At 43.5% G+C, this 22870-nt stretch overlaps 1 protein-coding gene and 1 long non-coding RNA gene across 7 annotated transcripts; one reads left to right on the top strand and one right to left on the bottom strand.

The window, feature by feature from the left end:
* The first annotated feature begins 8565 nt into the window (after window positions 1–8565).
* LOC106010394 (uncharacterized) lies at window positions 8566–17317 on the top strand. Of its 2 annotated transcripts, none has more exons than XR_001184219.3 (3): window positions 8566–8882; window positions 10272–10341; window positions 16175–17317. It is a non-coding gene; the product is annotated as an uncharacterized LOC106010394 (long non-coding RNA). The 2 variants fall into 2 exon arrangements; XR_015446367.1 differs by lacking the exon at window positions 16175–17317 and adding an exon at window positions 11705–11863.
* LOC101709058 (cryptic protein) lies at window positions 11117–21736 on the bottom strand. 5 transcript variants are annotated; one of them, XM_087198689.1, is made up of 7 exons: window positions 20675–21139; window positions 20436–20590; window positions 20116–20165; window positions 19855–20025; window positions 19152–19263; window positions 19026–19082; window positions 11117–11846 (listed from the first exon to the last, which is right to left on the bottom strand). In XM_087198689.1, exons 2-7 carry the CDS (start codon window positions 20456–20458, stop codon window positions 11816–11818), a joined length of 444 nt encoding a protein of 147 aa, XP_087054815.1. In that variant the 5' UTR covers window positions 20459–20590; window positions 20675–21139; the 3' UTR covers window positions 11117–11815. The 5 variants fall into 5 exon arrangements, with proteins under 5 accessions (XP_087054815.1, XP_087054814.1, XP_087054813.1 ...); XM_087198688.1 differs by having other exon boundaries at window positions 18973–19082; window positions 20675–21135; XM_087198687.1 differs by lacking the exon at window positions 20675–21139 and adding an exon at window positions 21160–21736 and having other exon boundaries at window positions 18973–19082; window positions 19855–20165.
* Window positions 21737–22870: the final 1134 nt, after the last annotated feature.

Here is a 22870-nt window from a genome sequence, read left to right as displayed (position 1 = left end):
GCTTTTGGATCTTACCATTTTCTGTTTTTATTTTTATTTTGTTTTCTATGTTGATGCCTGTAAATTTCTTATAATAGATAGTTTAATCACTGGTATCAAGGATTCCCAAGGAAATATCTATTCCTCAGATGTCTTTTGGGTGTAGGTGGTTCTTGGTCCTTGTGTCTGTCCCAAGATCATACTTTACCAATTTAGTAAGGATGAGAAATTGCTATCTATTTGACTTGGATCCAGTACTTTGCTACTCGACTATGGTGATGGTTATGACCTCAGACAATCACAATGTTGTCATACAAGGGAGAACAACTGATTACAACAGGTATGACATCCTGGCTAAAGTAGTACAGTTAGCAATAACAATAGCATCAAGCATAGCCTAGAAACTGACAAACTATAGTAACTATTAATTTGGTACCTTTAACCATGGGAGAAATATCTAAAGTTATATAACAAAATCAACATAAACCAAGAACTTGTATGCAGTGAGTTTCCCATTGGTAAAGTAATTTTACCTTGGGGGGGGCAGATTTAAGAGACTTAGGGGACAAAATACAGAGGTAAATGAAGAGAAATATAGTAGAAGCAAAGCTGGAGGATGAAAGATGATCACCAAATCTTTTGGAAACTGAAGAGGGCAGGAGAGGAAGGATGAAGGAGAAAGCAAAGGAATATTGAAGGAAACCAGAAAGACAAGAGAAAATGTTGACTCACATGAAAATATTATAAAATCAAGAGAGATATTTGAGGGAAGAGAAAAAGAAGATGAGTAGAACAAAACAGAAATAAAAGTAAAAATCTAAACAACCTAAAAAAAACCCAAAACACCAACTAAACAGTAAAAGGAAAACAAAACAAAAAAAAAGAAAGAAAAAGTAATAATAAAATTCCTCTGGTGTCCATAGTTCTGTGGCAGTGTCCAAGTCAAAGTCCAAAACTGTGCTGTGTAACCCCACCACGTCTGCAGTAGGATTAGTGCTGGGTACAGGGCCTCCTGGTCTTTGTACAGCCTCCTCTGTTCCACCCACTGTCACGTCTCTATCCTGTCATGCCTGTCACTTTTCAGGCGGGGGGTGGTGGCGTGTGTGTGCTGTCCCCCATGTGGATACAGCCCAAGGCTGCTCTGTTCCCTTCAAATTCCTCTCCAGCGAATTGAGTGCCAACCTGCAACACTGTTCAAATCCCCCGCATCTGTTACTCTCTCAAACTATTGGTCGCCATTCACTTCTTTCACTGCCTCCGCTGCATTGTAGTCCTAGAGGTTCCAGTTCGCTGCTAGGGCGCAAGACAGAAAAACAAAACAAAACAAAACGGTAGCCTGTTCACTGGGGAAAGAGCAGTTTCCTGTCACTTGCCTCTGTGTGTGCCAGTGAAATTTGCTGCCAGGCTGCAGCATCCTCTGTGTGGAGGAAGGCAAAAGAGGCAAGGGGCCCTGATATGTCAAATCTATCCTGTGTGGATTGAGATAGCTTTGGGCCTTTTACAGTCCATCAGTTTCTTGGAGACTTTCCAGTATGGCGATTCTTCAGCAGTCCTGTTGGCTGGTTTGCTGATTTATAAAATCCTGTGCCTATGTTTTGTTTGATCTACTAGTCTATTTCAGATTGATTTTTGCATCAGGATGCATGTCCCCCCTTTCTCCAATTACCCGTGTCTTTAGTTGATTTTCTCAGTAGCTCCAGTGAGGCTCCTCCTCTATTAAAATCTCCTGTGACTGAATACTTTTGTTTAATTTTTATTAGTACATGTTTGTGGTGCATAATGAATACATTCATTTGAGGAGTTGGTATATGTATATAACACCTGTTAAATCTTTTTAAGTCCCTTTCTCTCCTTCCTCCTTCCCTCTCTTGGTCCCTATGTATTTGCAAAAGATCGACCTCCCTGTTTCCTATCTATTCTTTCATCAAGGGCACAAAAGAACAAAGAAAGTTCTCCTGACTCTTGAGGCATCAGGACCCAGCTTCCTGGTGATAGAACCAAAGACTATTATTGCTTAGATACATTTATATATTGAATCTTAAATAACTGGTTTTTCTCGTGAAGCAATAAAATTTTAAGTTTACTATTGAATTCTACCTTATTTTTCTTTGTGCCCTCCATTTGAACATGCATTCAACTTAGATCTTGTTAGCCAATAGTGGAAAAGGCTGAAAATCCCAGTCAACTGATTTACTATATGGATTTTGTTTTTGTTTTTGTTTAATACCGGCAATCAAACTCAGGTCCTTGCACTTGCGAGTCAGGTGGCAGAACCACTGAGCTAAATCCCCAGCCCTGATTTACTATATGAATTTTAAGAATAATTTATTATACACACTTATGAGCTAAAATGGACGCAAGAAGCTGAACAATGGAGTGGAAGTTTCCTGTGCTTGAAGCACGTCCTCCCAACAGTGATGTTCTGTGGTGTACCAAGATGTTGTACAGAGGGCTGGTGACATTGGTGGTAAAAAATTTTATCAATAGATAAGGAATTTTGAAACAAGAGTTTATTTAGATCAGGGTGCATTCTTTTCCAGGTAGGTTTGAAGGGGGCAACTGTTGGATTTACTTTTCATGGTCCCTTGCTATTTTTAAGAAATCATTATTTTTGTGATTGCTGTTGTCTGACCCAATAAAGAGGGGGAGCCTGTGCCAAGGGACATTTTCTCTTAATAGGGCTTGGATCACCTCTCGGGCCTTTACAGTCTCTGTGAGGAAGGCTTCTACCATCCTGAATAGGTCCAGATCATGACAAGCAGGTAGTGATGCCCACTGTATAAGGGAAGTTCTGTGAAGTCAACTTGTATGTCTTCAAATGGGGCTGCTCCCACCATGTAGATTCCTGAGGGCACTGTGGACCCTTGTCTAGGGTTGTTCTGGCTCCGGGTGATGCATTTTTGGCTAGCCTTCTTGGCCAAAGAGGCAAACTGGGGGAGATAAAGGTATCTTTTCAGCAGCTTTTCTGTCTTTTCCTGTCTCAGGTGAGTGGCCTCATGGAAGGCCTTGATCAAGGTTGGGGTCAATAGAGGGGAGACAACTATTCTCCCATCTGGGAGTTGTTGCCATTTTCCTTCAACAGCCTTTGCTCCTTCTCCCTGCAGCCAGTCTCTTTCCCCTGAGGAGTGAATGGGGGTAAGGTCCAGCATCCAAGGAATGATAGGTGTTTCTAATACTGTTTCCATGAGTCCTGAGGCAGACTTCTTAGCTTCTTGGTCTGTCTTCTGATACCAATTTCCATGAGCTTCCTGTGTGACTGTTTTGGTGTCCCCAGCAGTGCATGACTGACATTCACTGGAGTTTCCAGACAGCTTCCAGCAGGAGCAAGATGTCAGGCTAATATTTTATCTTTTCCTCCTGCTATTAGAAGGCTTCTGTCTTTGTAAATAGCTCCACGGATGTGGAATGTCAAGAAAGCATACTTAGAGTCAGTAGAGATGTTGACTTTTCTTCACTCAGTTCCAAGGCTCTTATCAGGGATATCAGTTTGGCTCTTTGGGCTGAGTTTCCCTGTGGGAGGCTTTTTGCCTCCATAGTGGATCCCAGGTTTACCACCACCTACCTGGATTTAAGGTGTTTATCATCTCCAAGGAAATGCAGGGATTCTCAAATAGTAACCCCTGATACTTAGCCTGGAATTGGTTAACCAATGATGGTCCTTTGTGTTCATGAGGATGAATACAGACTGGAGTACCTGCACCATGAGATCTTGCCCTAAAATGAATTTATATGCTTCTTGGACCAATAGGGCAGAGGTGGCAATGGCTCATAGGCATTGGGGCCACCCATTGGTTACTCTGTCAAGTTGTTTGGAGAGACAGGCCACAGATCTATTCCAGTACCCCAGGCTCTGGACTAGTGCCCCCACTGCTGTCTTGTGCTTTTTGGAGAAATAGAGGATGAAGGGCTTCTAGAGGTCTGAAAGTTCATTCATTTTTTTTTTTTTTTTTGGTACCAGGGATCAAACTTGGGTCCTTGCACTTGCGAGGTAGGCGGTCAAACCACTGAGCTAAATCCCCAGCCCAAGTCCATTCATTTTTGAGTTGAGTGAAACCTGACAGTTGCTCAGGGCCCCAGACTTCAGGTTCTTTTATGCTGTCCTTTGTGGCTTCATAAAGGTGCTTTTTGATAACAGCAAAGTTTGGGATCCAAAGGTGACAGAATCCTAGCACTCCCAGGAAATCTCAGACCTGTCTTTGGGTCTTAGGCACTTCAATGGCTTGGATTGTTCCCTTTCATTCCATTCCCTTGGTTGAGGTGAAATCTTAGGTACTTCACATGTTGACAGAGTTGAGACTTTTTTCTTGATACCCTGTAGCTACATTTGAAGAGGTGTTCTAATAGGAGGTCAGTGCCCTTTAGGCAGCTGTCTGGTGCTCATGTGCCACAAGAAGGGCATACTGAAGCAGGGTGCAGTCTTATCTTTGGGCAGGAAAAGCTTGTAGATCTTGGGAAGAGCTTCTCTGAAGATGGTAGGGGAGTTTTTGAACCCCTGGGGCAAATGAGTCCAGGTATATTGAATTTTTGTCCCTGTTTGTGGGTCACTCCACTGGAAGACAAAGAAGTTTTGGCTCACAGGGGCCAATCATATGCAGAAGAAAGCATTCTTTATGTCTAGGCAGCTAAATCAGGCTGCTGATGCTGGCAGGAAGCTGAGTAGAGAATAGGGGTTAGGTTTGGAGAGATGAAGTGTGACTGTGGCTTAACAGCCTGTAGTTCTTGAACTGGTTGGTAGTCTAGAGTCTCTGGCTTATGTACTGGGACCAATGGAGTGTTCCAAGCTGACTGGCAGGGCACAAGTATTCTGGTTTTGGCAAGCCTCACAGGTATTGTTGGATTCCTTCTAAAGCCTCCCATGGGATAGAGTGCTGTTTAACTCTCACAGGTTGCACTCCAGGTCATATCTTGATTTGGGCTGAGGGGCAATATACAGCCAATCCAGGGGAATTTTCTTCAGCTCCAACACCAGGGCATCTGTCAGTCAGCTAAGGTATAGAACTCCTTCTGCCTTTGTCAAGAATAGCCTCTATTCCTCTTCTCAGGGTACTGTGAGGGCAAGCACCAAGGAGAGAGGGGGCAATTGGTGCCTTAGCTGGCCATCCTCTTCAAAGGTAATAGTTTCTTGCAGCTTGCTAAGTAGATCTCACCCCAGCAAGGGAATAGGACAGGGAGGCATGTGCAGGAACTGGTGGGTGACCTCACGTCCCCTGATACTGCACCTTCAGGGTTGTAAAGCTTGTTGGGTGAGGGTGCCCATGGCTCACAGTATAGTGACTTTCTTCCATGTGGTAGGGGCAACTTGCTATTTCACCACTGAATGCTCTGCCCTCAGAGTGTCCACCAAAAAGTTCATCATTTGGCCCCCTACCTTTATTTGGACCATGGGGTCTCTAGGGGCCATGAAGTCTGGTCTGTTTGTCTGAAGAGTTCCAAGATGGCCAGGTTGAATAGGTCTAGTTTCAAGTCCTGTGGTGGGGCCTTCTTTGTGGATTGCCCTTCTGATATGAGCACTCATTTTTCCAGTGGCCTCTCAGCAGTTTGCAAACTGATCCCACCTTACTAGGATCTTTTTTTCTCCTTTTCCTTGTGTTCCCTTTTTACTTCCTTTTTTTTTCTTTGCCTTGGGGAGTCTTGACCTGTGTTTGGGTAAGGGCTGCTGCAATCAGGTCAGCCTTCTTTTTCATCTTCCATTTGGGTTCCCTTTTCTCCTTGAGTACTCAGTTTACAAAGACCTTGTTGGTGACTTCTGGTAACTGAGTGGAATTTATTCTAGTGAAACACTCGAATTTCTGTAGCTTTTGATGGATGTTGTCTGTGCTGTGGCTGACAAAGGTGGTGTTCACCATCCCTTGGTTCTCTAGGCTCTTGGAATCAAAATGGGTATAGACTCAGTAGGCTTCACAGATAAGTTTGTAGAATGTACTTGGGCTCTCACTGGGTTTTTGTAGTGAGAGAGGAAGCCAACCCCCTCTGCCCCCACCCCTGCTGTAAAAGACACTCAATAGTCATGACTACAGCTATGCTGTAAGTTCACCAGAGCATAACAGTCTTGGAAAGTCCTGCCAGAACTTCCCACATCCCCCTTAACTGCTTCTCTGTTTGTGTAATCATGCTTGAGCAACTGGCTGTTTCCATGAGCAACCTCAGCTGCTGTTTCCCCTCTAATTAGCAAAAGCCCATGGAAACAAAAAGGTATAAAAATAAAAGCAAAGCCCTGCTCTATGCTCTCTAGGGCACAGAAGTCCCTTGCTGAGCTGCTGGCTACTAAAGTCAATTTGCTCCTATTCTGTGTTCAAGTGCTTTGTCCGGGTATCTCACCTTTTCTAATGCTTCAATAGTATCTCTATTACCTTGCTGATGTTTGTTGCCTTTTGGGCCCCTCCCTGCACTCTCTGCACCAACACGTCTTGTACACCATAAGCCTATTCATTCCCTCTTCTACATTTGGGTCCCATTTTGGGTCTTCATTAGGAAGACAGCTCTGGGCATAAGTCTGGGAGTTCATCTCTCCTGCTGTGGCTGTCTCTTCAAACCAACTAGTGGCCACCTGGAAGATTCATCTATGCTTGTCAGTATTAAAAAGAGTGAGGTGTAGTTGTCAACAGTCAGCCCATGTGGGGTTGTGGGTCTGGAAGATGGACTGCATGGAGTCAATCAGTGCCTGCAGCTTTTTGGTGTAGCGAGGGGTGTGAGTTTCCGATTTAGGAGGTCAGTGGTTGTGAAGGGTTGATAGATGAAGGTGTAGTGTCCCTCAGGAGACTTCCATTAGCCTCAACCATGCTGGGCCCTTACATCTCCTGGAGGGGCATTTGGACAGCATTTAGGGTGCTTGAAGCTGGAGGGACATACAAGTCATTGAGAGGTGGCAACACAACCTCCCATGGGGGAGTATGAAGAGCAGTGGAAGTGGTAGAGTTTGATGAAGGGTGTTCCTCAGCAGCAGGCTGGGGTCCCAGTTTAGAGGTGGCAGAGGAAGATGTGGAGGCATGGGGAAGGGGGTGTTAGCTCCTTAGGAATTCCCTGGAGAATGGGTAGTATCTTGAGCTCATGAGAGACAGAAAGCGTTGTTTCCCTTTTGCGTGGCTCTGTCCTAGAGACCAGAACCCTAGTAACTGGCCCTCTCAACTAGGGGGTGGGGTTGGTGACTAGTCATAACCAGGAGTCAAAGTAGGGAAACTGGTTAGGATGACTGGGGTCCCCAGTGACTGTCATCCACACCTGCCAAAAGGAGGCCTTGTCTAATGAACTGTCAGGTGGCCAATACCCCCAAAGGAGAGCCAATTGATCTACCAGATGCTGTGGAGCTATCCTGGGATCAACTTAACAACACAATCCTCAGAGAACCCTTTCTTGAAGTTTCTTAACATACATTCTAGGGGTATCAGCTTGTTCTGAGTCCCATCCATTTCCTCCCCCTATCAGATGCAGGCCCAATGAAGGGAGGGAGTAGAGGGAGGGTATAATGGGAGAGGTCATACATTCACTTCCTCCATCTCCTGCTGCTCTCTTTGTGGAGATATTTCAGTCACTTCTTAACATTGACAGACCAGTGATCCTGACTTTTATTATCCTGACCCCTGGGGTCCAATATTGCCCTAAGCAAGACATATGTGGTCACTGTGGAACCCCAGATCAGGACTCTGCACTCACTTTGGCCCTTTGGTCAGGTCAGAACCTTTCTGCTACTTATCTCATTCACATACAGCACACAGCTTTCTTCAGCCTGCCACCCACTTTCAGGCTCTATCTCAGGCCAGCCATTTCCCCACCCCAAGGCAAATATTTGGGCAGAGGCTGGGAGGTGATCAGTCTCCCCTTCCATCTTACTGGCATGTCCTAGTTTTGACTAGTCCCCAAAATGTCCTACTGCAATTCAGACATCCTGGGGCAGTTGTTCCTCTCCTCAGCTTCTGGCCATGGTGATCAGAGGAACAGGAAGGAGTCCTGCCATTAAGGCTCATCCACACAGTGGGCAAGTCACTGGTGCCTTAAGCAGACCCACGTCCAGGGCAGGCCAGATCTCCCACTCACTGTGGCCAGGGGCAGCAAATGATGCATTACTGGTTCCACTGGCAGTCCCTGGTGTCCCCTTCCTAGTCAATGCACCAGAAATGTTGCAGGAATTCTGCCAAGAAAGAGCAATGCTGAGCTGAGAAGTCCAGGAAAAATTGCTTATTCGTTGTGAGGAGACTTAGGGGACTAGCGTCCAGAAACTGAGCTCCCCTGACCTGGGGTGGTTCAGGGTTTTTGAAGGGCTCACACAAGGTATGGGTCATCATGTGATTGGTTGTGTGAGACCAAAACAACTCCATTTTGCTAAAATCCACCATTCCCCTAGCCTCTCAAATTAATGGTTAAAATGTGTTTGCTCTGGGACAGAAGATACAATCTGTAACAAACCAAAGTTCCTAAGTTAATTACTCAGCCATCTGTTTGCCCAGGAAATAAACGTTCCGGGCCCCCTATCCATACAACAATCTGTAGATGTGCTGACTGTCAGTACGTAATGGTCGTGACTAACAGTCAGTGTGTCTGCTGACCATCAGTATGTGACAGTCGACCACCAACCTTTGCCCCTCATTTCCCTCGTAAAACCTACATGTAACCGCCCCTCAGCCCCCCCGCCATGCACCTGGCCAATCAAAAATGTACACTTCATGCTTGCTAATTGTCAACCAATCATGTAACTGCTAAATAAAAAATCTCCAAACCTTGCTGTAACCTCTATAAAAACCCCGCTAATTTAAAATTCTGGGCTCTCAATTCTGATCAGCTGCTTCGGTGACGATTGGGAGCCCCTGCTCGAGCTTGAATAAACGACCCTCGTGCGTTTGCATCGGAATCAGCTCCTTGGTGGTCTTTGGGGACTTCGCGATCTGGCCACAACAGTTGGAAAGCAGAAGGTGGGCTTACAGAAGCCAAGGGTGAGAAACAGGCAGCTAGCTGTGCTTGCTGGGGCTTTTCCACTGGGTTGGTTTTGATTTCTGTTTGGTAGGTGGGTTTCCTCAGACTTCCTGCCCCAGTAACACACATCTTTTAGAGAAGATGGATCAGGACTAATTGTGAGGAATGAAGGAGCCTTACATCAAAAGATTTGTTTTTACTATCATTGTTATCTTGTGACTGCCTATGGAGAGCAGGATGGCTTTAACCTAATTCTGGGGGTTAAGGGTTTTCATATTCTTTGTTGCAAATGGGTGACTACTATATTTTGCACACTAAAATTCTTGACCTTTCTTCTTTCCATCAAGGTCAGTTTTAAATAGTCTTATTTTTGAGACAGGATCTTGCTATGTAGTTCAGGTTGACCTTGAATTTCTTATGTATGCCAGCTAGAACTTTCCAATCCTCCTACCTCAGCCTTCTGAGTGCTGGAATTACAGGATTATGCCACCACTCCCAGATTTTTTGTTGATGTTGTATCTGAGGTATTGGGGATGGAAAGCAGGAACTCTTTCCTGCTAGGTAAGTGCCCAATCCCTGAGCTACAATTTCAGGCCTAGCTTTGAATATGCCAACTCATGTTTGTTAGGTTTATGAAATCAGTCTTTTTTGGTCAATTAATTTATTGATTCAGACTATTGTTACTCAAGGTCTTGTCTCTCCTAATTTTTTTTTATTTGTTCACATGAATAAAAAAGACATGAATGGGATATATGCTTGTATTTTTCCAAACAGCAAAGTGACTAACACGTGGGGAGCTAAGGTAAAGGATAGGCCACCTTAGAAATCCCTAACTCCCAAGTATGCTGTGACTGACAGGAAAACAGCTCATTACCTCTCTTTTGTTTTTCCAAAGTCCTTTTACAAGCTTAGATTCTGATTGGGATTCACATTTGTCAATGGCCTGTTAGAGAGGAAATGGTGCTCCCTGGAGCTGTGCTACCAGGAGGTGGAGGAGGGCCTCCTTGAGGCTTTGTAGGCTAAAACCTCCCCTGCCTTGCTTTACTCTGTCTGCAGCTATTAAGACCCTTTCCCAGGCCAGGGATTTAGCTCAGTGGTTTTGCCGCCTGCTGCGCAAACGCAAGGACCCGAGTTCGATCCCCAGTACCAAAAACAAAATAAAGACTCTTTCCCTTTTGAATATAGTGATATTGTGATCATCCCAGGAAGGTGCTAATTGCCACAGGATTAAAAAGAGGCAGTTGTCAGGCTGTTTGTCCCCAGCCTTGACTCTTCCCTCTCCTGTCTCCCTTTCTCTACCCACAGAACATTTTTAGGTCACTGCCCTTTCCCAGAGCCAGAGCACAGTGTTCATGCATATATTGAAGTCCTTTTTTCCATATATGCAGAGATCAGCAGAGAGACTTACAGTGCACAAGTGGAAGACATGAGGACTGCTCATCAGCAAGGCCTGCTGAGGTGTGTATTGGGTTCAGGCTGCTCCTGGAAGGGCTGTTTTGTGGAGATTACATGTTTAAGATCAGTATCCACTCTTAGGACATCAGAGAGTGACTCAGGGCTGAATAGGACCAGCCTCCAGTATTCACATACATCTCAACTGTAGACCTTGGGGTGAGGCGCAGAAATCAAGCAAGGCTCTTTCACAGAAAATTCCAAAGTGTTATGGCTTGTGTGTAGATGTTCCCCTCAAAGCCTCATGTGGTCATAAGTGGGTTTTTTTTTTCAGAGGTGGCTGGATCTATAGTGTGTGATGCTGGAATCGAATCATGGTCCAATGCTAGACTCAAGGGCACTAGGATTAAGTGTGTGAGTGCTACTGGTCCTAAGTAGTCTAGATAAGATAAAAGGAGCAGAGAAGTGCTGTTAAGGTCCTTTGTTGTCTTTTGTTACCTTGTGGGCACCTTAAACTGTTTCTCTTCTGTAATGCCCCTCTGCCCAGCCACCCGGCCTTGGAGCCAGCCAATTACAGACGAAAACCTCTACAAACTGTGGAGCTAAATAAACCTTTCCCCCTTTAACTTTGGGTATTTTTGTCTCAGCAAGGAGAGAAAGTAACGAAGACAACAAGTATTCATCTAATTTCAGGTTATAGTAGATTAAACAATTCTATTATTTACAGCATAGAAAATAAGAAGGGATAATAATATGGAGAAAATAATTCCGAACCTGTCAGATGTCAGATATGCTGAATTCATGTTCTTACAACATTGAGGAATGAAGTTGCAAACCGAAGGAGGAAATAAGGAGAGTTTTATTGGAAATAAAAGAATAGCTTCTGGATTTCCAGGAGGGGTTCTGAGTGGGTGGCCACTGAAGCTTTTCGGCAAGAGTATTTTGTACAGCAAAATCACCTTGTGGGTACCACATGGGTCAAACTACAACCAAACTATAGAATTGTAAGTATAGCCATTTCATAATACTGATCCTATGGAAACAAGTTACATAGCAAGAGAATATGGAAAGAATAAAGGCATTCCTGGAAGGGCATTCCAGATGTTCTGGTCACTCACCTATGAATCTGATGTCTATCTGGGCTCACTGGACCCAATAGTGTTAATTACAGTTTAATGTCAAGTTTCTGTTTATTTCAGGGAGGCTTGCAGGCCTAGCTATGTCTCCATCTTGAGGCTGGCCCTCTTCAGATTTGTCTCAGCCACAATTTTGATGTGTCTTCCTCTTCTGCACTGGTTTGCTTGAGGGCTCAATCCCTCTCTTGATTACCTATTAATTTGTATCTAACTTAGCTGTCTATAATATTGGCTTTCCCAGTAGGGATACTATGGCTCTTACACTATGTGTAATCATGGTTTAATCTTCACAGTCCCAGGATGGAGTTTCAGTACACTTCTGTCTTCCCCTTCATGGATGGATGAGGCATTGTAGGAAGATGCAAGGCAGCAGGAGAACATGCCACATGCCATATGCACTTGGATCATTGGCTTGTGAGGCAAGGTCTTTCAGGTCTGGAAAAGAACCCAGAGAATGTATAAAAGACATTGTAGCAGTCTTGGCTTAAATGGATAAAATAAAAATGTTTGCATGGGGGCTCATAAAGGTCCTCTTCTACCTTGGCCTTCTCATTAGGCTCTGCCCCTCAGGCCCTACTACAAGGCTGACAGGGTGGGTGGGAGGCCAGGGTCTGAGAACAGCACCTCCTTGGATGGGGACCTCACAGCTGCACTCCAAGGAGGAAGGAGCCTGCTGGGAGCCCCGCTCAAGAAAGGTGTGACTTCTTTTCTTCCTCTGTCTTCTATTTCTTTAATTTTCATTAGTACATGGTTTTAGTACATAATGATTACATTAATTGTGAAGATTAGGTACATAAATAACACATCCTAATTCTCTTTACTTGTTGTAGAACACTTATGTAACATGCAAGAGGCCAGGATTCCTCCCCTAGTGTTGAAATAAATAAACAAACAAACAAACAAATAAATAAATAAATATCATTTCTTTGCAGCCAGAAACATCTGGATTTTTGTGGAACATGGAGAGTTTACAAAGAATGACTATATTGTTTTTTATAGGCTAACAAAGAAACAGCCCTTTAGCCTTTTAGCTCATCAGCAGATCGAGGTGGCCTGTCAGAGTTCTCATCCCTAGTGTACCATGAATAGAACAGCTCGCGGTCATCTTGAGATAAAATAGAAGAAATAAAATCTAGTTAGAAAGGAGACAAGAAAATTAAGATTTTAACTGTAGCTTCAAGACACAAAAGCTATTCAAGCCTTTTTCCCTTTCAGGAAACTAAAAAAAAATTCCTGTAGGTCCTTTTACAAGCCTGTAAATCCTATCTCAATTTGATAAAAAGTTGGCTCAACTTTCCCCCAGATTAATCCTAACAATATTTATTTGACTGGGAACATCTTATTAAATAAGAGGAAGTAGCCACCCTAAAAGCCATGATCATTCACTAGAGCATATCAAGAATGCTGGGTCTGGCTCTTCCTCACTGAGACATGATGCTATCCTTATCCACAATGGTTGCCAAACTATTTGTAAAACTCCCAATCCATCAGTAAACAAAAATTTGTTCCCCATTCAGCAATGAAGACACAATTAAGTGTGCACAAACTGGGTTCTATATAGATACTTTTACAGGTATGCATAAGATTAATAGACATAAACGGTGGAGTAAAACCTAACAGCAGAATACAACCTCTCCAAGACCTGGAATCAAGAACCTGGAAAACAATAACTTGGTGAAGAAAAAAAGAAGGCAATCTCTGATAATCAGAAGGGAGCTGACAGGAAAAGTAGAAACCACATAGAAGCTGGAGAAGGAAGTATAACCAAGAGAAAAGAATGAAACAGACTAAAAAACTGACCCTGGTTCTGAGGGAAGGGAACCATACCCAGTAGGAAAGGGAGGGCAGGATTCAGCATTCACACACAAAATCATGAGTGTGGAGACAAAATAGATCTGAGCAGTTACTCCCTGCCCCTTCTCGTGTCTGCTGTATTCCAGTATTGCAGACCCTGAACAGAAATCATGTGATCTCTCCACAATATGGAGAGATAATTTTGGATCTATTTCTCTTTTTCTTGTTAGTTTTTTGGAGATGTAGGGCTTTTTTCTTTCTATTTACTCAACCCCTGACTTTCTTCATTTTGCTTTTTGTTATTTTTTTCTTGCTTTGTTTGTTATTTTCTGTTACTTTTATCTAATTCTGTTAATTTTCTTTTACTCCTTAATAGGATCCATTATCTCACTTTTTTCTCCTTCTTATCTTCCTTTTATTTTTCAAAATTTACTTCTTCCACTTTCATTCCCCACCCCAATATCTTTACTAATATTACTATTTTTATTAATCTTTACATATTTAGTTGTTTCTATGCTACTATTGTTGAATTCCCTTCTATTGTTAATGATGGGGCTGGAGATTTAGCTCAGTGGTGCTTCCACCTGCCTTCCAAGTGCAAGGTCCTGAGTTACTAATAATAGTGTTGTGTTAGATAGTGTATGTCAATATTTGGGTTGCCTTTCACTCTATGTTATAATTACAGATCTCTTTTCTATTGTTAAGACCCATAGAATGATACCTTTTATTGATTCCCATGGTATCTCAATATCCAGTTTTATTTTGACTCTATTATTGTTGGTTATTTCATTTCTATTGCCAGGGTGACAGTTGTTGCTATTAATTTGTCTTTATTCTATGCCAATATCTGGTTTGCCCTGAGACACCAGCAATACTGTGATTCATTCCTGGAGAACTGGGTGCTAAGCCAATTGCACTGCACCTCCCCTCCCCAAATTAATGGAGGTGGTTGGATATTGGGACAGAGGCAAAAGTCTATAGTTAGTCAAACCGGAGTGCATCACTGAAAAGCAGACACTAACTGAAAAGTTCTCCATACTAGCAAGAATCTGTTCATTATAACAGACCTGCAGTCCTCAGCACATGCACACACAAAATAGAAACATGAGAGTGGTGATGCATGTCTGTAATCCCAGCCTGCAGCTGAGGCAGGAGGATTGAAAGTTTGAGCCCAGCCTGGGCAACTTAGCAAGACCCTGTCTCCAAAAACAAAACAAAATAGAAAAAGAAAAAAGAACAGAAAGAAATCGGAAAGACATCCCCTGCTCCTGAATAGGCAGAATCAATATAGTCAAAATGGTCATATAGTACTTCCAAACTGATACATAGATTTAATGCAATCCCAATCAAAATACCAACAGCACCTTATAGAACTAAATAAAACCATCCTAAAATTCATACAGTACCACATGCAGAAGATTTAATCTAGACCCGTATTTCTCACTATATACTAAACTGAAAGCAAAATTGATCAAACATCTAAATATTACAACAGAAACAATCTGTTAGAAGATAAAACAGGTAAAACTCTTGAAGACAAGCACAAGCAAAGACATTTTGAATAGAACCCCAATTACACAATAAATAACATCAAGAATCAACAAATAGAATTATATTAAAAACTTCTGCACAGCAAAGGAAACACCCAACAGAGTGAAGAGGCAATCTACAGAATGGGAGAACATTTTTGCCAGCTACTCCTCAGACTGGGAAATAATTTCTAGGATATATAAAGAACTCTAAAAATTTAACCCCCCCAAAATAAAGACCCAATAAAAATGGGCAATTAAATTGAATTGATACTTCTCAGAAGAGGAAGTACAAATGGTCAATAAATATATGAAAAAATGTTCAACATCGCTGGCCATTAGAAAAATGCAAATTAAAACAATACTGAGATTCCATCTTACTCCAGAAAGAATGGCTACCATCAAGAAATTAAATCAGAACAAGTGCTGGTGAGGCACAATAGGCCTCAGCTGAGCTCTGAATCTGCAATGCTTGCTGTGTGCCAGAATAGCTGAATAGGAATTTCTGAGGTGGTGGGGCCTAACAGGGATCTTGTATAAAGTATAAAGTGGTGATGACTATGTGACACTTCCAACCACACAGGCATGTCACCATTTCCAATAAAGCATAGAACAGTGAAAACTGACACATAAGGATACAGACAAGTGGAGGCAGCAGAGACTGTCCACACCTGTTCACAGATGGGCTGCAACCCAGGTCAGGCTCACTTCACTACCACCTCCACTTACCATTTCCCCTTGGGAGGTGTATTCCAGGATGGTACAACTCTCAAACAGAGACCACAATGTCAGGGCCATGCTAACAATCGCTCACATCTGATAAGAAGCTATTCAGGTGAGAAAACGGTCAGTCTACTGCATCAGTGTTGACCTTCTCCTGGGAGAAGGAAGCAGGTTGCCAACAGGGGAATAGTCAGTCCTTCTTGGCAAGTGCTTCCTGTGGCACTTCAAGTCCCAACTCCACTATTTTAGGCTGCTTTGTGAATTTGGTTGGACTGAGTCAGTCCCTCAAGCAGGAGTCTCAAAATGGAGTTAGAAACAGCATGGTGCATCCCTCCAAAGGAGCCTGAGTTCACCCCTTGAACTTGGAAAATATTAGAACTTTCACCATTCTTACATAAAAAGATAAAAATACTTTATTAATGTTTATTGTGTATATCTACAAAATCAATGATTTTGTGACCCACTGTTATTTTTATGTTGCACAAAAAAAAAAACTGCTACTGATGGATGATTTATTACTGTGACCTAGGACTTAAATAGTTATCAATGTTCACTTTTAGATTTTAGACATAGCCGTGATCTTCATCATATCTATTAGTCTTATGCCTACATGAACAGGAAAATGTAAGTGAAGCCAAGTCTGTGCATGCTCAGCATGGCAACTGTATTTCCATTGTGGAATGAGAAACACGCTCAAATTATTTATTTTTCTTTTAGTCATGGCGATTTTGGAGATCACTCTGCAGAAATACAGCATTGTGTCTCCATGTGAAGGCCAAATCAGCATTCCTGAAAGTTCCCAATCTGCAGACATACCTGGATGCCCCTGGGAACCAGCTGGCTTCCTCACACTCAGCGAAGCTAGCCCACACACTTGACCGCTCTCATGGAGGGTATCCCAGGAGGGCCAGACACAGATCACAGCTGACTGATGCTGGGACACGTAAGGGCCATTCTCATAGCATCCCACAGGCCATACAGTGGGTGTGGCCCACAGATGTTTGTTTGCCTGTTGGTTGGTTCCCCACACACACACACACCCCATCCCACCCCCGTACTGGGGATCCAACTCAGACCTTCCATTTGCAAGGCAGGCAGGGTGCCACTGAGCTAAATTCATTTTTTCTTTTTTTGACAGAAATGTCTTTTTAAAATTGAGCTTGCAGCAGTGCAGTTAAAGCTTACCTGGCCCCACCTCATATTCTCATATTCATGTTACCTGGCTATCCCTTGCGCTCCCTATTTTACTGTTATTATATAGATTCTAAATTTTAAAGTATTAAATTGGTCTCCCCCTCCTTCTATTTTCCTTTTCTGATGCTGGAGATTGAACCTTAGGCCTTGAGCATGCTAAGTATGCACTCCAACACTGAGCTTCATCTCTAGCCCTAGAGTATTCAATTGGTTCATTTCCTTCCCTCTCTCCCTCCCTCCTTTCCTGTTCATTCTTTTTGTGATGCTGCAAATTAAACACAGGACACTCCACATTCAAGGGAAGTACTCTACCATTGAGTTATAGCCCCGGCCCTTAAATTGGTTCTTGATGCTAATCAAAATGTATTTTTGATTCCCTGAGGCCATAAGTAGAAGCAGTCATTCTCTTGGTCTAAAGAAGAGAGCCTGGGCTAGTTTAAGGCCTGAGGAAAAGCCCTGCCAGCTGGAAACTTTCCATTCATGGACTTGAAGAACAACCCTGGGAATTCCTTGACCCGAAGGTTCCGAGTGTGTGTTGGGGGGTGTTTCCTGAGTTTTGCAATCCTTCCCATCTATAAATGTCTTTTCAAACTATTATAAAGTTTTTCATTCCATCTCCCATATCCTCTAAAATTATCATGATTCCATTAAAAGATTTAAAACATTTTCTTATCTTTTTCTGTGCTGTTGGATTTAGTTCATGGCCAAATTTTCAATATTTCTCAATAACAATATCAAAATACCTTCATTCTTTTCATACTGAGAACTATTGTTTTAGGAGGGACACAAGAATGTCACAACAGTTCATTTACCATCTGTAGAAGTTAACTTCTCTGAGCCTCAGTTTCCTCAAATATGAAAGGTACAACCTACTTACTTCATAGCCTACCCAGGAGCTGACTGGGTTAGTGGGTAAGGAGTGCCTCAGTTGAGTGGAGAGCTCACAGATACAGCAATCATCATAGTCACCCTAATGTCATGAGCACTACCAGCACAGCCCTCACCACTATCACTGCAGCGTTAAGCAAGACCAATTGATCAAAGACCACAATGGTGTTATTGTCCTATCTGTACCCAACAAACTACTCTGAAAGAAGATATATTGTTTTGTACAGATTTGATGAATAGAAGTCACACTTTCAGAGGCCATTTGTCACTGTCCATGGCAGACAGACAACAGTCCAAGCCTTGGGTATGTCCAAGTAGCATGTAAATAGTGATCAGATATCCTGGAACCTATAGGCCTTTGCACTGGAGCCTGGAAATGAGTCCACCTAGCCGCTTCCCCACATTCCCACTGGGTTTGTGTGGCGAACAACTGCAGGTGGAAACTGATGTGCCTCTGAGACACAGGCTTCACCTGCAACTCTGATGCCTATCCCCAAAATCTGTGTCCTCTGATCTTGGGGTCACAGAAGAAGTGGCTGGTGAACTGGAGGCATAAGCCCAGCAAAAGCATAACTGATAGATGAGAAGGAGTTCTGGGGAAATATCTGCACTATGGGAAGAGAGAAGTGGAGAGAGAGGTGCCATGGAATAATTTTGCTTTATGGGCATCAAGCAGAGTGAGCTGGGAGGAAATGGGAAGGTAGGTGAAGAGCTGAGCATTCACTGATGTGCTCCTTCATTCATGGCTCCACCAAGAGCAAAGGTGGAAGACAGAATGTGGAACTAAAGGGCTTTGGCCCCACTGGCAGTTCCCTTGCAGTCCTGTGGCTGCCTGAGGACAGAGGGCCTGGCAGTGGAGTTGAAAGGCTATGCATCATTAAGGGTTCCCCTCCCCTGCTGGAGGCCTCCAGAGCTGACAGGTGAGGGAGGGGCAAGAAAGTGGCCAGAGGTTTGGCGTCCTTGAGTGTTGTCTGGACTCACTGCACAACCAAGCCACCAAGGGATGACACAGGCAGATTCGGGGACTTGGGCTGAAGGGTGGTGCCTTCCCTGAGTGTGCCCACCACTGCTGAGAAGGAGAGGAGGGAAGGCCTAGGATTCGGAACTGAAATGCAGTGCTGCCTGACTCTGCAGGGACATCACCACTGATTCACTCAGCCAGCTTGACTCCCATGGTGAACTCTGCTTACCAGCTGGTCAGCTCCTGAAACTGGCTCACTGTCAAGGACGTTTAAGGACAGTCAAACCCAGTAATCTGGATGTTTAAAAAACTTGAAATTTTAAAATAATAATTCACTACCCGATTCACAAAGCTCGTGACCTTCTTAAATGATGACTCCACCAAGTCTGCTCCTTTCGAGGTCCCTGACACATAGGATGCCATACAAGGCGCAGTGGGCCGGAGTGAGCGGAGCGCAGTAGGGTCTTCTTACCACAGCTGCCGTGCGTCTGGCTAGGCAGGCAGTGCAGAGCCCCAAACACACACCTGCAGAGGTGGCAGCTGCGAACGGTCCAGGCTCCGTGCCCCAGGGCGCCGCAGTCGCTGCGGAGAGGGGAGCGCATCAGTCCCGTGATCGGAGACCGCCCCGCACCCCCGCACGCCCTCACCCACCTGCGCCTCTGGTCATGCTCGCAGTAGCGGCCGGTGAAGTGCGCGGGGCACACGCAGAAGCTGCCCAGCACGCAGGTGCCACCGTTCCTGCAGCAGCGCGGTGGCGGCGCACCTGTGGGGTCACCTGGCGTCACCGCGATTGCCTCTGCCTGGAGAGGACAGGACGCGACCACCAGGAAAGCAACAAAACCAACTCCCTGCTGAGCATGTGTGCTCGGGTAAACTCTGCTTGTTAATTCAGGGATTAAAAACAAACTACTGAGGGCTATGGTGGTCAGGAGAGGCCGGAGTACAATCTGCAAGTTGGATTCTCTCTCCCTCTTCCTTTCACATGTTAAAGTCTGGCTGTGGCTCCCTGGGACAGTGATTAAAGACAGGCCTCCCAGTCGGGACCACCAACAGGCGCGACGTCAGCCAGCCCCCCGCCTGGGGACCTGGAACCCTTCTCTGTGTAAGCCGAGTCAGGGTTTAGCGAATGCAATGCTTTACGAATTAAATAGCAAGACTTTTAAAAGAATAAACACCTCACTAGGATTTTTTTTTAATTTTGAAGTGATTTATGAAGATGATGAGATGTTCCCTTTTGATTTCTCATTCTATCCGTAACTTATCCCATTTTTTTTTCTTCTTTTTTCCAGATTTTAAACTCAGTGTCCACTAACCAGAATCACCCAAAGGTTTCTCTGTTGGCAAGGAGACTTACGCTCTGCGTAGACCCTGGAATGGAGAGGAGATGGCTGAGGCCTCCAGCTCTCATCGCTTCCATTGCCCCCCCTGAAATTATTCGGGGTCCTAGGGAGAGTAGTCGGCTGGAGCTTTGGAGCTGCGACGTTGCTGACTTCTCTGCCACCTTTATGTTTCTCTCCATGATAGCCTTTCAAAAATATTAGATATGAGGCTGATAATGATCGAGAAAGATGTTTTATGCAATTACCATTGAGACTATGAACAAAATGCTTCTTACTGTTTCCCAAGTGGATGATCTGTAATGCCAAACATACTAGACACAGCAGCCTAGAATATTTAAGAAAATTATTAAAGTTTGAAAGCAGAAATTTAAAATGTAATGCAATGATTATATATAAATATATAACTAAAATATCTAATAATATAATAAAATGCAATCATTTTGGAACTTAAATTTGGCTAATGTTGTCATAGTTTAGAAAGATTTAGAGCTGAAAGTGAATTCTTCCTCTAGTAGAAGCAGTGGCACATACACTGCAGTTTATTCTGAGAGCTTTAACCCTGTTTTGACTCCAAGATCTGGATGATTTCTCTTACCTGACATGGTGCCTCCAGGTCATTTTCTCACTGACCAGTCTGGTTGGTATGAGCGTCTCCTTCCTTCATCAGTACAATGAAAACCAATTTCCAAGGAGGTTGAGTCTGGACAGTTTTTATACTGGAAGGTATCTGCATTCCACTCTTTGGAACAACTGCATCAGGACACAGAGTGGGTTAGTATGGGAGACACAGGCACTTACTTCCTGTGCTTCAGCCAAGAAAAACAGCCATGAGACCTTTCAGTTCTCCTATGGAAACCCGTTAGGAGCTCTTGCTGTGGCATCAAGGAGCCTGAAGGACTGTCCCTCAATGAATCATGGCTGAGGAGGGGGTGGAGACACAGGCTGATCTACCCCCACTGGCAACTTGGCCCCAGCAGTATTTACAGTGCTGATAGCAGCAGGGGTGGCCAATCCCTGATGTAAAACATTGATGACCAAGGGAGCAAGGTTTTTACCTCAGTGAAAAACAAAGTAATTAAAATCCAACACAAACAGAAAAGCTTTCATAGGAAAATGGAGATTTTTCTAATGTATACTTCTTGTCCTCAAGATAGTGAGGCAGCCCAGTGAAAGGAGCTGGACATCACTAGCAACCTGGGTTACAGAAGGTGTAAATGTGGAGCAGGAGGTGAAGGGCATGGGTTAGGGGGATTTCCACTCCTGCTTTCTCAGAGGCATCCTTCCCGCTACAGATAAGCAAAGTGACCTGCAGCACTTACCTGTGGGAGGCACAAGAAAGGTGAGGAAACTGAGGCTTTGCAATGTTAAGCCCTTGGCGTTGAGATCTTTGAAAAACATGAAGTGCATAAATATGTATGAGAAGCCCATAGAGTATGATATACAAAACCTGTTGCACATAGCAGTCCCTGCTCACTACCTGACACCAATCAGAGTGACTTCCAGCACTGTCTCAGTTTTTCTAATTACCAAACTCAAGACTGGGGCCCTTTTATCAGTATTAGAGAACACCTTGCAACTCACTATGGCAAATTGGATTTTAATAGAACTGATTTCTAAAAAATAATATGCTTTCATAAAAGATTGAATAACTTTTGACACTGATTTGATTTCTTATGCCTTTAAATGTGAGGTTTATTAGAGACCATCAAAGTAGCAAGGTACTGTAAAGCCTAGTTAGCACAAGGTCTCCTGATGCAGGGTTCCGTAAGCTTCCAAGATCAAGTCGAGACTGGCAGACCTCCAGGGTGCAAAACTCACAGAAGATGGCACCTCAGGACTTCAGCAAACATCTCCAGGTGCAGCTATGAAAGTTTCATTTTTAAGTTGAATGGTTATTATTGGTTTATAACATAAAGCTATATACAAAAAATAAATATATTTTATGACTTTAAATTAATAGAAATTTCTATATGAACTAAATGGTGTATATTAAAATAAAACCATGTGTAAACTTCAAGGGTTGTATTTCTTTGTATAAAAAATTTTTAAATTTGTTTAAAGAATGTTACAGAAACAAAAGCTTTCTGGTAGTAGTAAAGTTTTAGATGGGTCACCTAAAATCGAATTCCTCACAATTTCTTAAATTTTTTATATTGGACATTTCCAAACATACACAAAAGTTGGGAGGATTTAGTAAACTCAGGTTCACCGTGTAAGTATTAACCTTTGACATTCTTATTTCCTCTCAAGCTTAATGTCTTGAGTTTTTAAGAGTTCATTCCAGATTTTTGGTACTGGGTATCAAACCTAGAGCCTATACATGCCAGGCCAATTCTCTTCCACCAAGCTATAGCCCCTACCTCTCAAATGGGGTTTTGTTTTGTTTTGTTTTGTTGGTACCGGGGATCGAACTCGGGTCCTTGTGCTTGCAAGGCAGGCAGTGGAACCACTAAGCTAAATCCCCAGCCCAAAATATATATATATATATATATATTTTTTTTTTTTTTTTGGTACTGGGGATTGAACTCGGGACCTTGTGCTTGCAAGGCAGGTGGCAGAACCACTGAGCTAAATCTGCAGCCCTCAAACAGGGTTTTGAAAATCTGCTCTTTACAAATGGAAACTGTAGAAAATGGAAAGGAAATGTTTTGTCTTTAGCAACAAGAAACATTCACAGAATGTCTATCTCTGGCTGTTTGCTTAAGATCTGAGGAGCATCAGGGCTGAGGCCTTAGTGATAAAGCTGCTGATGAACTATCTTTCACCACTCTGTCACTTACTCTCACCAGGCCTCTGTAGTGCCTGGTGTTTCATTTGCTCAAAGGTCTAATAAAAGAAGTTTTGCATCTCCTTGCTGGGAGAGTTGCCATCAACAAAACTAGGCTTGGGAATGGCTAGAGTGGGGGAAGGTGGGTCCCTTGCCTGGGGTGGGGGGTCCTCTTTCTTGTTATCAGCCATAAACAGATAAGACTGGAGCCAGCCATCCAGCCTCCAGTAGATAAAATGTGTGGGAATCGGGACACCCAAGAT

The sequence above is a fragment of the Heterocephalus glaber genome, unplaced genomic scaffold, assembly GCF_053883595.1.
Source record: "Heterocephalus glaber isolate CG9 unplaced genomic scaffold, H.glaber_assembly_v1.0 deba00000347, whole genome shotgun sequence".
NCBI classification, from domain to species: domain Eukaryota; kingdom Metazoa; phylum Chordata; class Mammalia; order Rodentia; family Bathyergidae; genus Heterocephalus; species Heterocephalus glaber.
The sequence above is the reverse complement of the archived record's forward strand: the minus strand, read 5'-3'. Positions and strand labels throughout refer to the sequence as shown.

What these genes read in the sequence shown, in the direction of transcription:
- LOC101709058 (XM_087198687.1), bottom strand. Translation starts at nt 20,458, where the DNA reads ATGACCTGGAGGCACCATGTCAG. An exon ending in TTCCAGGGTCTACGCAGAGC is followed by an intron (nt 19,264 to 19,854) that starts GTAAGTCTCCTT and finishes GTGACCCCACAG; the next exon opens with GTGCGCCGCCACCGCGCTGC. An exon ending in GAGCATGACCAGAGGCGCAG is followed by an intron (nt 19,083 to 19,151) that starts GTGGGTGAGGGC and finishes CCCTCTCCGCAG; the next exon opens with CGACTGCGGCGCCCTGGGGC.